This window comes from Salvelinus namaycush, unplaced genomic scaffold (genome assembly GCF_016432855.1).
Source record: "Salvelinus namaycush isolate Seneca unplaced genomic scaffold, SaNama_1.0 Scaffold257, whole genome shotgun sequence".
Lineage (NCBI taxonomy): Eukaryota > Metazoa > Chordata > Actinopteri > Salmoniformes > Salmonidae > Salvelinus > Salvelinus namaycush.
Genome location: NW_024059419.1, coordinates 196,483 through 213,814, shown reverse-complemented (window position 1 = coordinate 213,814; position 17,332 = coordinate 196,483). Strand labels below are relative to the sequence as shown.

Below are 17,332 nucleotides of genomic sequence, written 5' to 3'. Positions count from 1 at the left end.
TAGGAAAACATACCGCTCTGTTCTCTAGTATTGGTAGGAAAACATACCGCTCTGTTCTCTAGTATTGGTAGGAAAACATACCGCTCTGTTCTCTAGTATTGGTAGGAAAACATACCGCTCTGTTCTCTAGTATTGGTAGGAAAACATACCGCTCTGTTCTCTAGTATTGGTAGGAAAACATACCGCTCTGTTCTCTAGTATTGGTAGGAAAACATACCGCTCTGTTCTCTAGTATTGGTAGGAAAACATACCGCTCTGTTCTCTAGTATTGGTAGGAAAACATACCGCTCTGTTCTCTAGTATTGGTAGGAAAACATACCGCTCTGTTCTCTAGTATTGGTAGGAAAACATACCGCTCTGTTCTCTAGTATTGGTAGGAAAACATACCGCTCTGTTCTCTAGTATTGGTAGGAAAACATACCGCTCTGTTCTCTAGTATTGGTAGGAAAACATACCGCTCTGTTCTCTAGTATTGGTAGGAAAACATACCACTCTGTTCTCTAGTATTGGTAGGAAAACATCACTAGATGGATCTTAATGTGCTGACCCAGCTTCTTGTGTTTGTTTTTAGGATCGCTATGGCGCTTACTGAAGAGACCAGGACGACCAACACCCAGCTGCAGGGGGAGAGGGAGCCATGACGTCATACTGACAGAGAGTGGAGGGGGGGGACAGAGCAAATCACTACTGACTGGTATCTAGTGAGAGAAGGGAAGAGAGATTGCATGAATGGAGGGGGACCCTACACCCCCCCCCAACCCCGTTTCTGTCCATCCACTTTATAGAGAGTGAGACAAAGTTTTATTTTCAGCGAAGAAAGCTCTGGAAGGTGTAAAGTATTTTTTTTCCTGTTCTAACTAGTCTTGTTTTCTATACTGTTTTGGTCTCTGATTTCAACAAATATTAATGATATAAAGTATTCTCTAAGAATGATATGATAACCAATCCTCTCTCAGTTGAACTATGCTTTTTGACATTGTTTTTCCTGTGTGTTTTCAACCGTGTCTCACTATTTGAACAGACGTTGGCGTTTAACCATTCAGCATTAACATCATCAAAGGGAAACAGTGGTCCAGTACGGTTGATTTATCCGTTTCCATTTTAGTTACCACGACAATGGATGACATTCTCTGGTCGAATGGAGTTAATCACACCAAGTTAAATTGTAAGAATGTTTTAACTGAACTCCACACAGCAGGAATCAAACGCAACACCTCCACTCTGACTGAGTGATGCAATCTACCAAGGTCAGGAGATGGACCGGGGGGGTATATTTTAGAAGCGTAATGACCTAGCCCATCTTGCAGTGCAATGTGAGTTCTTCACCAGGGTCTGAAAGGTTTTTAGTCGGGTCAGAAGAAAAGGTTGGCTTTCAGCCTTTTTCAACAGAAAGAGTTCAGTGTGTGTTAGGAATGATTGGGTGCTTCGACTGAATGGCGATGCTGGTAAGAATGTGGATGGTGGTCTCCTTCAGTCTATGCTTGTTCAGTCACTGGGTTTACACAATCACACCACACAAACTTTGGGAAGCCAAATTAACCTCTGATGTCGAGAAACACACTTGTATAGAATTCATGAAGACCTGGATCTGAGTTCACACCTACGTTCTTTTGTTTCTACCCTAAGATAAGTTACTTAGACATGTAGGGGAACGCAACTCAGCTGTGTTTCTGCATAATGCTCTTTTCTATTGAGTTTCTGTTCTAAATGGGAGTTTGATCCCTCATTCTGTTCTAAATGGGAGTTCGATCCCTCATTCGGTTCTAAATGGGAGTTCGATCCCTCATTCGGTTCTAAATGGGAGTTCGATCCCTCATTCGGTTCTAAATGGGAGTTCGATCCCTCATTCGGTTCTAAATGGGAGTTTGATCCTCATTCTGTACCGTCTTGTTGAATGGCAGGAGCAATGACTAATGGAAGGCATGCTCATCAGATTGTTGTAAAACATGTGACTGGACAGAGCCTGGCTGCCACTCAGTCCCTCGTCGTTTTATGTTCATTTCTGGTGACCTGCCTATCAAAATGAGAGAACGGGTAAGAGGAGCCTACCACCCTTGGTCAAATGGAACCCGGGGGGTAAATTCAGTGAGGTGTAACGTCTAGAACAGGGGTACCTCAGTACTATTTGAGACGGTCCAGTCACGAATGTCTTATTTGGCAAAGAAAATATATGAATGGATGTAACAGGTAGAAATGCTATATAATACACATAGAGGTGACGTGATTACCTCTTGTTCCTGACTAGTGTATGTTCTACACAATACATTTCTAATCATGAACAGACAGGGTGTCTGGTATCACAGTCTGGAAGGTGGAATTGCATTATACCAACGGTTGGTGTTCCAGGATGTCTGTTTTGCATCTCAGAAGATTGATATATATATATTCTGCGACTACAGAAAAAGATGACCTTGAATGTCACCATTGGTGGTAGTAGTAGCGGGGGTTGATCTAGCACCTTCCATAGCACTAGATATGCACTTGGTTCAAAGTCATTTAATGCCATTGTCTGTTTTGTATGGAGGTCCCCTTTCCATTTCATGGTTTCTGTCTATTTTATTGGTGCTTGCTGAGATGATCATTACAGAGTTGAGGCTCTCATTCCCGGGCTGCATCGGGGCAGCAGTAATGGACTGGAGAAGGTTACACCCTCCTCGACAGTCCCCTTAGTTTGATATACACCACAGGATTTTGGTGGCACCTTAATTGGGGCGGATGGGCTCGTGGTAATGGCTGGAGCAGAATCAGTGGAATGGTATCAAACACATGGTTTCCAGGTGTTTGATGCCATTCCGTTCAGTCCGACCATTATGAGCCGTCCTCCCCTCATGAGCCGTCCTCCCCTCAGCAGCCTCCACTGATGGACATGTTAGATGGTTGTCTGTTGACGGGGGAAGGACATTCAAAAGGCACCTCCTGCTTCTCTAACAGCCGTGTGTTAGTTGAGATCAGTGTTTTACGGTAAGCTCCAAACTTGATCCTGGGGCCCCGTTTTGGTTTTTCGCCCTAACACTACACAGCTGATTGTAAAATATTCAAAGCTTGACAAGTTTTATTTTATCAGCTGTGTAGTGTTAGGGCAAAAACCAAAATGTGCACGGGGCAGCCCAGGACTGAGTTTGGGGGAAATCTCTGGACTATACCACCACTGACCTGTTGACATTTTCTCATTATTTTTAAGGCATGACTGTCACCATGGGTATGGTTTTGAGTGTGTTCACCCATGACTGTCACCATGGGTATGGTTTTGAGTGTGTCCACCCATGACTGTCACCATGGGTTTGAGTGTGTTCACCCATGACCTTCACCATGGGTTTGAGTGTGTTCACCCATGACTGTCACCATGGGTTTGAGTGTGTTCACCCATGCGGCCCGGTCTGTCCCCCTGGATGTGCCACTAGTGATGAATAAAGCCTGATGATTGGCTATCCCAATGACCCATGAAAACAAAACAGTTATTTATTGTAGGCTACAAAGAGTTAGATTTGTGTCAATAAAGATTGAAATCCATCACTATGGTTGCCCGCTGTTAAGTTCATGGACTGAATCCTAGTTGTCTGCATGACAAGGACTGTGTTTACACATGCTGATCTCATTGGTCCCCCAAAAAAATCTGATTTGTACTGTGTGTAAACGCAGTCGTAGTTATGAAAATCTACCTAAAATAAATAATGACTGGGTGGTACCAGATTATTATTGTTGATTTATTGAACACATTTGTAGGATTCATAAATAAAAAAAACATTCACACAATTTCAAATAAGTACATTAGACCTCATTAACTTTTTCCTCTGGTAAGTCAACTTTTGAAAAGGCACTCAGAGCCACAACATTCCACTTCCCCCAATCATCAACACTTTTATCACACAGGGAAAACAACCTGGTTTCAATGTATTTCCAGATGGTTGTCTTCAAGTAGTCTGGATAAACTACAAAAATCGATTCTTAATTCTCAATTAAGTAACAATTAGACTGGACGGCAGGTAGTCTAGTGGTTGGAGCGTTGGGCCAGTAACCGAAAGGTTGCTGGATTTAATCCCTGCGCTGACAAGGTAAAAATGTGTTGTTTTGCCCCTGAACAAGGCAGTTAACCCACTGTTCCCTGGTAGGCCGTCATTGTAAATAAGAATTTGTTCTTAACTGACTTGCCTAGTTAAATAAAATACATCTACTGGAACAGTACAATTAGGTAGTTAATACCAATAATTGAGAATACACCATATATTTAATATACAAATGTTAGATTCCATATCATGGTCACATACATTGTTCATTTGTTTTTGTGCCAATCTGACAAACATAAGAGGAATGTAGGTTATGGCCCAATTCTCTCCTTCCTCCAATTAACGTCCCTTCACAGATTTGAAAGGAAATGACTAGTATACGAAATATGGTGGAAACTCCCACTAGCCCATGCCAAATGCATATCTAGATTTGTGGGAAGGAGTGAACACTTTGGGAGAAATTAGATATTGGGACAGCCCCATAGTCATTTGATGTAATGCTGTTGGACCAACTGCACAGAACCCCATCAGGGCTAGCTGTAGTGGGTTGTTTAACTGGAGACATTTAGGAGGGATTGTTCCCAGTGACAGACAGCAAAACTGACTGACAAGATGGGGATCATCACCAGCGGTGCCAAAGATATCTCATACCACTCGGTCAATAACACCTCTGGGTAATGTATAGTTTACAAAAGGAGAAAACTAAATCACACAACCAGCATCAATTCATCATATGATCAGTCTGACAGAAATCACTCAGATTACAAAAATAAAGAACAAGGAGGGAATGCAAAAGGCAAGGATCCGTAAGATACTCTGGCATGCCCTAGCAACAGAACGGAAGGATCCGTAAGATACTCTGGCATGCCCTAGCAACAGAACGGAAGGATCCGTAAGATACTCTGGCATATCCTAGCAACAGAACGGAAGGATCCGTAAGATACTCTGGCATGCCCTAGCAACAGAACGAAAGGATCCGTAAGATACTCTGGCATGCCCTAGCAACATAACTGCATGTTGGATCTTATTTGAGGGTCCCAGTTGAAATAGAGCAGATTAACCAGCGCAGGTTTTTCTGTGGGGGACTTGTGTCTCAGGGTCTCCCTCTTTAGTGTCGATCCCTATCCAGCTGGCCAGGTGACCTTCAACCACCTCTTGCCCTCAGCCCCAGTTATAGAAGTAGATCTTCTGCCAGACAGGTAGGTAATCCATTAGAGGGCCTGGAAGGACAAGTGGAGGATAAGGTTAAACCAATCAGGAAAATGAACACATTAACTGACAAGATGCAGACTGGCAGAATTTGGAAGCCACAATGCATGTCAGCAGACAGTGGACCACCAAAAAGGTAAACGGAACAAATGCATCCCATGCCATTTTCAGATACTTGGTTTCTATAAAAAGTAAACACTTACGAGCAACCAGCCCGACGCCGGGAACGTTGTCTGACAGAAATCGGAGTAGGAACAGGATCTTTGTTCTATGTGAAACAAAATCAAAAGGTTTAAAAAGCAGCACACATGATAGAAAATATGCCATGTTCCAATGGTCATTATGGTAAAGAACTTCTCTAGCCAGAGAATCTGTTGGTTTTGATTTGACTTGAATGTATTTTATTCAGGGGAACCCATTAAGACCAGAGTCTAGTTTACAATGGTGCCCTGAGGACAACAATACAACAAATCCAAAATGATCAATGCAAATAAAATACACTACAAATGACAGAATCAACAATACAGCTTCAAACACCACAAATACTGTACAATCATTTACATTCAATCCAAACAGTTGCAATTCTCATTAAATTTCTTCAACAAAGTCCTAAACTGCCCTACAGGCACCAGAGAGTTGAGATGTAGGGAGTTTTGTAGGCTATAAGCCCAGATATTTATAGGTGGGAACATGCATGATGAAAGAACCATCCAATGCATAAATGTGTAAGCCATCAAATATATCTACGAGAATTAGAAAACAGCATACATTTAGTTTTCTGTTGTAGTTCTGATTCTACTAACTCAGAGAATGTGTTGTAGTTGTGAATCTACTCACTCAGAGAATGTGTTGTAGTTGTGAATCTACTCACTCAGAGAATGTGTTGTAGTTGTGATTCTACCCACTCAGAGAATGTGTTGTAGTTGTGATTCTACCCACTCAGAGAATGTGTTGTAGTTGTGAATCTACTCACTCAGAGAATGTGTTGTAGTTGTGAATCTACCCACTCAGAGAATGTGTTGTAGTTGTGATTCTACCCACTCAGAGAATGTGTTGTAGTTGTGAATCTACCCACTCAGAGAATGTGTTGTAGTTGTGAATCTACTCACTCAGAGAATGTGTTGTAGTTGTGAATCTACTCACTCAGAGAATGTGTTGTAGTTGTGAATCTACTCACTCAGAGAATGTGTTGTAGTTGTGAATCTACTCACTCAGAGAATGTGTTGTAGTTGTGAATCTACCCACTCAGAGAATGTGTTGTAGTTGTGATTCTACCCACTCAGAGAATGTGTTGTAGTTGTGAATCTACCCACTCAGAGAATGTGTTGTAGTTGTGATTCTACCCACTCAGAGAATGTGTTGTAGTTGTGATTCTACCCACTCAGAGAATGTGTTGTAGTTGTGATTCTACCCACTCAGAGAATGTGTTGTAGTTGTGAATCTACCCACTCAGAGAATGTGTTGTAGTTGTGAATCTACTCACTCAGAGAATGTGTTGTAGTTGTGAATCTACTCACTCAGAGAATGTGTTGTAGTTGTGAATCTACTCACTCAGAGAATGTGTTGTAGTTGTGAATCTAATCACTCAGAGAATGTGTTGTAGTTGTGAATCTACTCACTCAGAGAATGTGTTGTAGTTGTGAATCTACTCACTCAGAGAATGTGTTGTAGTTGTGAATCTACTCACTCAGAGAATGTGTTGTAGTTGTGAATCTACTCACTCAGAGAATGTGTTGTAGTTGTGAATCTACTCACTCAGAGAATGTGTTGTAGTTGTGAATCTACTCACTCAGAGAATGTGTTGTAGTTGTGAATCTACTCACTCAGAGAATGTGTTGTAGTTGTGAATCTACTCACTCAGAGAATGTGTTGTAGTTGTGAATCTACTCACTCAGAGAATGTGTTGTAGTTGTGAATCTACTTACTCAGAGAATGTGTTGTAGTTGTGAATCTACTCACTCAGAGAATGTGTTGTAGTTGTGAATCTACTTACTCAGAGAATGTGTTGTAGTTGTGAATCTACTTACTCAGAGAATGTGTTGTAGTTGTGAATCTACTTACTCAGAGAATGTGTTGTAGTTGTGAATCTACTTACTCAGAGAATGTGTTGTAGTTGTGAATCTACTCACTCAGAGAATGTGTTGTAGTTGTGAATCTACCCACTCAGAGAATGTGTTGTAGTTGTGAATCTACTCACTCAGAGAATGTGTTGTAGTTGTGAATCTACCCACTCAGAGAATGTGTTGTAGTTGTGATTCTACCCACTCAGAGAATGTGTTGTAGTTGTGATTCTACCCACTCAGAGAATGTGTTGTAGTTGTGATTCTACCCACTCAGAGAATGTGTTGTAGTTGTGAATCTACTCACTCAGAGAATGTGTTGTAGTTGTGAATCTACTCACTCAGAGAATGTGTTGTAGTTGTGAATCTACTCACTCAGAGAATGTGTTGTAGTTGTGAATCTACTCACTCAGAGAATGTGTTGTAGTTGTGAATCTACTAACTCAGAGAATGTGTTGTAGTTGTGATTCTACTAACTCAGAGAATGTGTTGTAGTTGTGATTCTACTCACTCAGAGAATGTGTTGTAGTTGTGATTCTACTCACTCAGAATGTGTTGTAGTTGTGATTCTACTTACTCAGAGAATGTGTTGTAGTTGTGATTCTACTCAGAGAATGTGTTGTAGTTGTGATTCTACTTACTCAGAGAATGTGTTGTAGAAAGGGGAGCGGAGCAGGTAGTACAGAAGCAGAAAGGCCCTCCTCCTCACCTCCGCCCTCTCCTGCCGGTTCAGAGACTTAGTGTCACTCATCAAACCAAAACTGTGGAGAGAACAGACCAGGGGATACCTCTTTATCCCACTCATGTTTCAGTGCCTCCTTCATGACACTGCTTTTAAATGGCCTGTATAGAAGAGTATGTCTATGGCTATTTTGTTTTAATAGTGGAACACATATCATGCATATATCATGTGCCCAGTCAATGTGTGCATTTCTTTTGTGATTCCTCTTAGCACATGTCAGTGTAAAGAGAAGAGAGCATGGTTACCTGGTCATTTCCATGGCTCCAGATACGAGCCACGGTTTCCAGGAGCCTCTCCCACACATTCCCAGGCAGAGCACTGCGTTTGGGAGCAGCGTTGAGGAAAACACACCCTCTGAAGTAACACATTCCAAAGTATAGACTGACTGGAGTTAGAATGAGAAATCCTTGAGGTTTCATTTACCATTGATTAGGTAAAATACTAGTATACTGTATATACAGTGCAGTGATGTATCCCACTAGTAAGGGACGTGCTGTTAAGATGAACAGAATGCTTCTAGGCCATACAGAGGTATGATATGGAATCATGCAACCATTTCAGCCAATGTACTTTATAGCTGCCGTACCAGACCAGAATCTATAGAGGCAGTAATCATGTGATGACATTGTGCACGTTTAATTATCTAGTGTCTCTGTGGCAGAGTCCCAGAGTAGGAAGGATACAGTGTACCAGCGGGCGTCCGATGTACATGGACTCTGCTATGGTCTCCTGGACCCCCAGGGCAGTGGGACTAGAGGTCAGATCCTCTTCCACATTACACCTCTTCTCCCTACTGGGGGCTGCCCACAGACGAGCCTGCAGAGAGGGAGCTGAGAGACAGAGAGAGAGAGAGAAAGAGGTAAGGAACAGATAGTACATTCCTGATAAATAGTATTGGCACGGTCCTGAATGCAAACATTGTACTGGAACATGTGTACCATTTCCCAACGGCCTCATCACCCTCCCTGACCGCTGGCCCACAAAGGAGCTGTCATCCTGGTGGTCATCATGGTCCTCATCTGTAAGGAGGGACAGGTACAGAAATATATTTATGTCCAGGTAGTAGTTCCATGTTGTCTAGATTGTGAACTCTGCAGTATATGGTGCGACCAAGGACATTGGCACATTGGTTATAGCCAATGAGATAGCACAACAAGAAGCGGACACAACTGCCCCAAAGTTGTTTTGAATCAAATGAACAAAGAGAGTCATGTTTAAGTCGTATTGTTTGGATACAGTGCTATCTGCCAGACACCCTGCATTATTAAAAACAAATGTGTTCAACATAAAATATATGCCGACGTGCAAACTCTTTTCTGTTACCGTTGCCTCCCTGTGCCTCCCTGTCCAGTGGGGTAATAGGAGGGGAAGTCTGCATGCCAGATTTGTACCAGAAGAGCAGTAGGAAGCGCAAGACGGCTCTGGAGAAATGTTGGACAGAGAGAAAGAACAGAGAGGGGAGTGAGGTGGAAGGAGAAATGTTGGACAGAGAGAAAGAACAGAGAGGGGAGTGAGGTGGAAGGAGAAATGTTGGACAGAGAGAAAGAACAGAGAGGGGAGTGAGGTGGAAGGAGAAATGTTGGACAGAGAGAAAGAACAGAGAGGGGAGTGAGGTGGAAGGAGAAATGTTGGACAGAGAGAAAGAACAGAGAGGGGAGTGAGGTGGAAGGAGAAATGTTGGACAGAGAGAAAGAACAGAGAGGGGAGTGAGGTGGAAGGAGAAATGTTGGACAGAGAGAAAGAACAGAAAGGGGAGTGAGGTGGAAGGAGAAATGTTGGACAGAGAGAAAGAACAGAGAGGGGAGTGAGGTGGAAGGAGAAATGTTGGACAGAGAGAAAGAACAGAGAGGGGAGTGAGGTGGAAGGAGAGAAATGGAATGTAACACCATGCAACATAACATCCCAGTAACCATGACGTTTTTCAACCATCAGAGACAATCTAAAGAAAAGCAGTTTATAATATTAGACCTACAGGCTGACATTGTCCTTTACTAATCCATGTATCACTGAATATCTCACTCTTTACTAATCCATGTATCACTGAATATATCACTCTTTACTAATCCATGTATCACTGAATATCTCACTCTTTACTAATCCATGTATCACTGAATATCTCACTCTTTACTAATCCATGTATCACTGAATATCTCACTCTTTACTAATCCATGTATCACTGAATATCTCATTGTCTTTACTAATCCATGTATCACTTAATATCTCATTGTCTTTACTAATCCATGTATCACTGAATATCTCACTCTTTACTAATCCATGTATCACTGAATATCTCATTGTCTTTACTAATCCATGTATCACTGAATATCTCATTGTCTTTACTAATCCATGTATCACTTAATATCTCATTGTCTTTACTAATCCATGTATCACTGAATATCTCACTCTTTACTAATCCATGTATCACTGAATATCTCATTGTCTAAAAAAGGCAGACATATATACACACACACGAAACCTTTCCCACAGCCATCACATGCGGAAACGGTCAGAAAAGTTGGGGGAATATGAATATGAATACTGAATATCTCATTGTCTTTACTAATCCATGTATCACTGCATATCTCATTGTCTTTACTAATCCATGTATCACTGAATATCTCACTCTTTACTAATCCATGTATCACTGAATATCTCACACTTTACTAATCCATGTATCACTGAATATCTCACTCTTTACTAATCCATGTATCACTGAATATCTCATTGTCCTTTACTAATCCATGTATCACTGATTATCTCACTCTTTACTAATCCCTGTATCACTGAATATCTCATTGTCTTTTACTAATCCCTGTATCACTGAATATCTCAGTCTTTACTAATCCCTGTATCACTGAATATCTCAGTCTTTACTAATCCCTGTATCACTGAATATCTCTGTCTTTACTAATCCATGTATCACTGAATATCTCATTGTCTTTACTAATCCATTTATCACTGAATATCTCATTGTCTTTACTAATCCATGTATCACTGCATATCTCATTGTCTTTACTAATCCATGTATCACTGAATATCTCATTGTCCTTTACTAATCCATGTATCACTTAATATCTCATTGTCTTTACTAATCCAAGTATCACTGAATATCTCAGTCTTTACTAATCCATGTATCACTGAATATCTCACTCTTTACTAATCCATGTATCACTGAATATCTCACTCTTTACTAATCCATGTATCACTTAATATCTCATTGTCCTTTACTAATCCATGTATCACTTAATATCTCATTGTCTTTACTAATCCAAGTATCACTGAATATCTCACTCTTTACTAATCCATGTATGACTGCATATCTCATTGTCTTTACTAATCCATGTATCACTTAATATCTCATTGTCCTTTACTAATCCATGTATCACTTAATATCTCATTGTCTTTACTAATCCAAGTATCACTGAATATCTCACACTTTACTAATCCTTGTATGACTGCATATCTCATTGTCTTTACTAATCCATGTATCACTTAATATCTCACTCTTTACTAATCCATGTATCACTTAATATCTCATTGTCCTTTACTAATCCATGTATCACTGAATATCTCACTCTTTACTAATCCATGTATCACTGAATATCTCATTGTCTAAAAAAGGCAGACATATATACACACACACGAAACCTTTCCCACAGCCATCACATGCGGAAACGGTCAGAAAAGTTGGGGGAATATGAATATGAATACTGAATATCTCATTGTCTTTTACTAATCCCTGTATCACTGAATATCTCATTGTCTTTTACTAATCCCTGTATCACTGAATATCTCAGTCTTTACTAATCCCTGTATCACTGAATATCTCATTGTCTTTACTAATCCATGTATAACTGCATATCTCATTGTCTTTACTAATCCATGTATCACTGAATATCTCATTGTCTTTACTAATCCAAGTATCACTGAATATCTCACTCTTTACTCATCCGTGTATCACTGCATATCTCATTGTCTTTACTAATCCATGTATCACTGAATATCTCACTCTTTACTAATCCATGTATCACTGAATATCTCATTGTCTTTACTAATCCATGTATCACTGAATACCTCACTCTTTACTAATCCATGTATCACTGAATATCTCATTGTCTTTACTAATCCAAGTATCACTGAATATCTCACTCTTTACTAATCCATTTATCACTGAATATCTCACTCTTTACTAATCCATGTATCACTGCATATCTCATTGTCTTTACTAATCCAAGTATCACTGAATATCTCATACTTTACTAATCCATGTATCACTGCATATCTCATAGTCTTTACTAATCCAAGTATCACTGAATATCTCACACTTTACTAATCCATGTATCACTGCATATCTCATTGTCTTTACTAATCCATGTATCACTGCATATCTCATTGTCTTTACTAATCCATGTATCACTGCATATCTCATTGTCTTTACTAATCCATGTATCCCTGAATATCTCACTCTTTACTAATCCATGTATCACTGAATATCTCACTCTTTACTAATCCATGTATCACTGAATATCTCATTGTCTTTACTAATCCATGTATCACTGAATATCTCATTGTCTTTACTAATCCATGTATCACTGAATATCTCATTGTCCTTTACTAATCCATGTATCACTTAATATCTCATTGTCTTTACTAATCCAAGTATCACTGAATATCTCACTCTTTACTAATCCATGTATCACTGAATATCTCATTATCTTTACTAATCCATGTATCACTGAATATCTCATTGTCTTTACTAATCCAAGTATCACTGAATATCTCACTCTTTACTAATCCATGTATCCCTGAATATCTCATTGTCTTTACTAATCCATGTATCACTGAATATCTCATTGTCTTTACTAATCCAAGTATCACTGAATATCTCACTCTTTACTAATCCATGTATCACTGAATATCTCATTGTCTTTACTAATCCATGTATCCCTGAATATCTCATTGTCTTTACTAATCCATGTATCCCTGAATATCTCATTGTCTTTACTAATCAATGTATCCCTGCATATTTATTTGACTTTTCAAACTATACAGCATGTTGTAGATGGATCAAAAGGGATCAAGTTAAAGCGTTGGTTAGATATCGCTCCACGAGGGGCTCCTTCATTCCTTACTTAGTGATCTGGATGAGCACTATGACCAGCCAGCGACCTCCCTCCCCCCACAGCTTGGTGGCCCCCATCTCCAGGAACACCTCCACGTACTCCACCACTGACAGCCAGGTGAGAAGCCTCTGCTGAGAGAGAGACTGAACAAACAACCGCACACACACACGGTCAGGGATTGCACAGTCAGTTCCGATAGCACTTCCCTGTTTCAGAGTGTTTTCTTCCATTTTGTGCCCAATGAACACAACCCAGCACATATGTAGACTATCGTGGACCTCATCATGGGTAAAGTTAGACTATTGTGATTGACCTGGTGGAGGTGGACCTCACCATGGGTAAGGTTAGACTATTGTGATTGACCTGGTGGAGGTGAACCTCACCATGGGTAAGGTTAGACTATTGTGATTGACCTGGTGGAGGTGAACCTCATCATGGGTAAGGTTAGACTATTGTGATTGACCTGGTGGAGGTGAACCTCATCATGGGTAAGGTTAGACTATTGTGATTGACCTGGTGGAGGTGAACCTCATCATGGGTAAAGTTAGACTATTGTGATTGACCTGGTGGAGGTGGACCTCACCATGGGTAAGGTTAGACTATTGTGATTGACCTGGTGGAGGTAAACCTCATCATGGGTAAGGTTAGACTATTGTGATTGACCTGGTGGAGGTGGACCTCATCATGGGTAAGGTTATACTATTGTGATTGACCTGGTGGAGGTGGACCTCACCATGGGTAGGGTTCGACACAGCCCTTTGCGCAGAATGCCATCATTAAGCAGCACCAGCAGGTTGGAGGCAGAGTACACTGCAAAAACACACACAACAACAAACTGATCCACCAGTTGAAGTTCCTGAATGCTTCTAGTTCATGGTTATACTGCAGTCAATAAAACTTTAACTGTGAGGTGCTAACCTACCCAATTCAGAGATTTCGTGGGAGTCAGTGAAACGCCCTGTGAAAGACACAAAAACACTCGAGGACTGATGGTATGTCAAACTAATGTAATGCTGTTTCAACAGAGAACCAATCAAAGAACTTGGCTAAATATTTCAGATAATAATTACATTTCATAAGGTAGAGTTATGCCTGCCATGGGCCATGCCAGACTCTACACAGGACTACTGACAACACGATGTAACAAATAGTTATATTTAACGATTGCACTCTGAATTATGCACCAGATGCATGGCTGTGACTGTTTTTCATATGCTGAATTAGAGAATAACATTCCTTTGTTTTCATGATCAAACACGAGATTGTAGTGTTGAGAGGAACATCAGGCGATACATGGTCAATGTTTTGGGAAGAGGTGTAGGCAATTAGCTTGGCAACTTGGATACATTTTACAGGATGATGCGTTCAAAACAAATGGGAACTCAGAATCTCCCACTTCGACTACAGTGCGTTCAAAACAAATGTGACCTCGGGAGAAAAAAAAATCGAGTTCCGACTCGGATGACCGTTCAAAAAAGTTTTTCTAACTCAGGAATTCGTGCCTCTTTCTGCAGCTCCGACTTTCAGACCAAAATATCACTGACGTCGTGATTTGACCTCGTATTTTTCCGAGTTCCCAGTTGTTCTTGAACGCAGCAAGCCATTCGCTCTGGCTTTCACTTTTAAACTCACCTGAAATGAGGTACGACAGCGTTCTTACGGTGCTCTCCAGTTGTCCAGTCGCTGCAGGGTTCCTCGTAACGTACTCCCGATACCGCTCGTAGAGCCGGGTCAGTTTCTCTGTGTACAGTTTAGACATTGCATTAAACTGCTAAATCAAAACATGTACTGAAACGATCACCTACACATTTTACTTCCGCAACTGAAGTCTGCTTCCTGTGACGAAAAACACCGGAAGTAACTTTTTTGTATTATGTTAGAATAAACGTAGCAGGTTATGAGACTATGGTTAATGTTTGGAAAAGGGTTAGGGCAAATATTTGTATAAGATTATTATCTGTGGTTAGGGTTGGCGAAAACACTCTCATAACCTGCCACGGTAATCACTTCCGGTCGTAGCTTTATCGAAGGGGCGTGAAAATAGTATGTCCCTTCTTGTGACAGGGCGCCGAAGGCAAAGGTTTTGAGTGTGTTCGAGCAGTAAGCCTAGCGAAGCCGACTGTAGACAAGTCGGCGAGTGGAGTCGGGGAGGTGCATCTCCGACAGCCAACAGTCGGACACTGTAGTGGTTTTCCAACGGCAGCGCTCAGATCAACATGGTAGTGTCAACATAGCTGCTATTGTTTATAAACGTTTGTTTGTATACATGTCAAAATAAACTTTTGTTCACCTCCATATCACACACTACAATGAATTGGTTAGAGAGAAGTCTCAAATATAACTTTATTTTGTATTCCCTGTAGCTTTAGAAAGCAGTAAAGTTGTTTCCTGTTTCATTCAAGTCTTTGGCAACGTTCGCATGGATCAAACAAAACACAAAATGATTGGTTTGCACATAGCATGGTGCAGTTGGTGAGAAGCGACTTCATAAATAAAAACGGCATGACCTTTGATCATATGATTTTTGTAAAGTGCATGCAGTCCACATGTAGTTGCAATTTGTTAAAATGTGTATACACATAATGCAACACACCGGCTGTGGTCTCATGGAATTTAAAATTGAATGATACAATGTCTATTTGGAGCCCTAGAAACGTTCCTTCCAGGCAGTGTTGGGAAAAAGTATCCATTTGTCATACTTGAGTAAAAGATACCTTAATAGGAAGTTACTCAAGTAAAGGTGAAAGTCACCCAGTAAAATAGTACTTGAGTAAAAGCATAAAAGTATTTGGTTTTAAATATACTTAAGTATGAAAAGTACATGTAATTGCTAAAATATACTCAAGTATCAAAAGTAGAAGTAAAAGTATAAATAATTTCAAATTCCTTATATTAAGCAAAGCAGACAGCAACATTTTATTGTTTTTCAAATTTACGGATAGCCAGGGGCACACTCCAACACTCAGACATTATTTATAAGAGATGCATTTGTGTTTAGTGAGTCCGCCAGACCAGAGGCAGTAGGGATGACCCTGTGTTCTCTTGATAAGTGTGTGAATTTCACAATTGTCCTGTCCTGCTAAGCATTCAAAATGTAACAAGTACTTTGGGTTGTCAGGGAAACTGTATGGAGTAAAAAGTTAAATATTTTCTTTAGTAATGTAGTGAAGTAAAAGTAATAGTTGTCAAGAATATAAATAGTAAAGTAAAGTACAGATACCCCAAAAAACGACTTAAGTAGTAATTTAAAGTATTTTTACTTAAGTAATTTACACTGCTCCCAGGTGGGCTTCAAGTCCTTAAGAGAGTGTGGAACTAACATGTCGTATAAATGTTAGCCTTATGTCTTAACCTATTTTATCAGCTTTATTATAATTATGTTTTGCTGTATCAACATATCAACTGATTTAAATGGTTGGTATTTAGTGAGGCCACCAAAAGGCTCTGACTGCATGTGTGGGTATGGATTTGGGTATACAGACCCGCGAGCCACTGCGCCCCTCATGATGAGTGCAGATTTTTTTGTGACCCCCATCCCTGGTCTAGCTCGTCCCCACACACATCCTGACAGACCAGCAGGCCTTTACGCCCGGCCCAGGACCCCGGTAACAATTCACAGAAGTAAATCAATGTTCCCTTTTATAGCACAGCATGTTTTGTTGTGACAGAATACATTTAGGACATCTTTACTGACTGAGGTTGTATGTCCTGAGCGGTATTTGTTAGATTGTCAGAGTAACCATGTTTGGGAATAAGCAATATCGTTAACTTAGCTTACAATACGAACAGTTGCGATTATAGCATGTAAATCTTGGTGGGGCAAAAAAAAGTGGGATGCATATGTAACAGTTTAACTTTAGTCCGTCCCCTAGCCCCGACCCGGGCGCGAACCAGGGACCCTCTGCACACATCAACAACTGACACCCACGAAGCATCGTTACCCATCGCTCCACAAAAGCTGCGGCTCTTGCAGAGCAAGGGGAACCACTACTTCAAGGTCTCAAAGCGAGTGACGTAACCGATTGAAACGCTATTAGCGCGGACCACCGCTAACTAGCTAGCCATTTCACATCCGTTACACATACCAGCAAAGCCACAACACAACAATAAACAATACATTAATTACACTATAACGGTGGCAAACGATGCCCACAAACTGTTAGGGCCTACATAAATCTGTCCCAACAGCAGTCC

At 40.6% G+C, this 17,332-nt stretch overlaps 2 protein-coding genes across 3 annotated transcripts in view; one reads left to right on the top strand and one right to left on the bottom strand.

Annotated features, from left to right (window-relative positions):
* The window catches only part of LOC120039151 (ADP-ribosylation factor GTPase-activating protein 2-like), a 32,194-nt gene extending 28,678 nt beyond the window's left edge, over positions 1-3,516 (top strand). For both annotated transcript variants that reach the window (XM_038984677.1, XM_038984676.1), the window contains one exon: positions 572-3,516. In XM_038984677.1, coding sequence (XP_038840605.1) covers positions 572-592 — 21 coding nt within the window. In that variant the 3' untranslated portion in view covers positions 593-3,516. The remainder of the gene's footprint in view (positions 1-571) is intronic.
* Positions 3,517-4,068: 552 nt separating this feature from the next.
* LOC120039152 (peroxisomal membrane protein PEX16-like) lies at positions 4,069-14,945 on the bottom strand. The gene is made up of 11 exons (XM_038984678.1): positions 14,771-14,945; positions 14,061-14,096; positions 13,872-13,948; positions 13,148-13,281; positions 9,339-9,436; positions 8,954-9,034; positions 8,699-8,845; positions 8,261-8,333; positions 7,915-8,034; positions 5,417-5,481; positions 4,069-5,224 (listed from the first exon to the last, which is right to left on the bottom strand). Exons 1-11 carry the CDS (start codon positions 14,895-14,897, stop codon positions 5,166-5,168), a joined length of 1,017 nt encoding a protein of 338 aa, XP_038840606.1. The 5' UTR covers positions 14,898-14,945; the 3' UTR covers positions 4,069-5,165.
* Positions 14,946-17,332: the final 2,387 nt, after the last annotated feature.

Bases quoted from the DNA above. Each gene is read 5' to 3' on its own strand.
- LOC120039152 (XM_038984678.1), bottom strand. From the start codon at position 14,897: ATGTCTAAACTGTACACAGAGAAACTGACCCGGCTCTACGAGCGGTAT. The intron at 14,097-14,770 runs GTGAGTTTAAAA...TGTCTTTCACAG, and splicing joins GCTGTCGTACCTCATTTCAG to GGCGTTTCACTGACTCCCAC. The intron at 13,949-14,060 runs GTAGGTTAGCAC...GTGTTTTTGCAG, and splicing joins CCACGAAATCTCTGAATTGG to TGTACTCTGCCTCCAACCTG.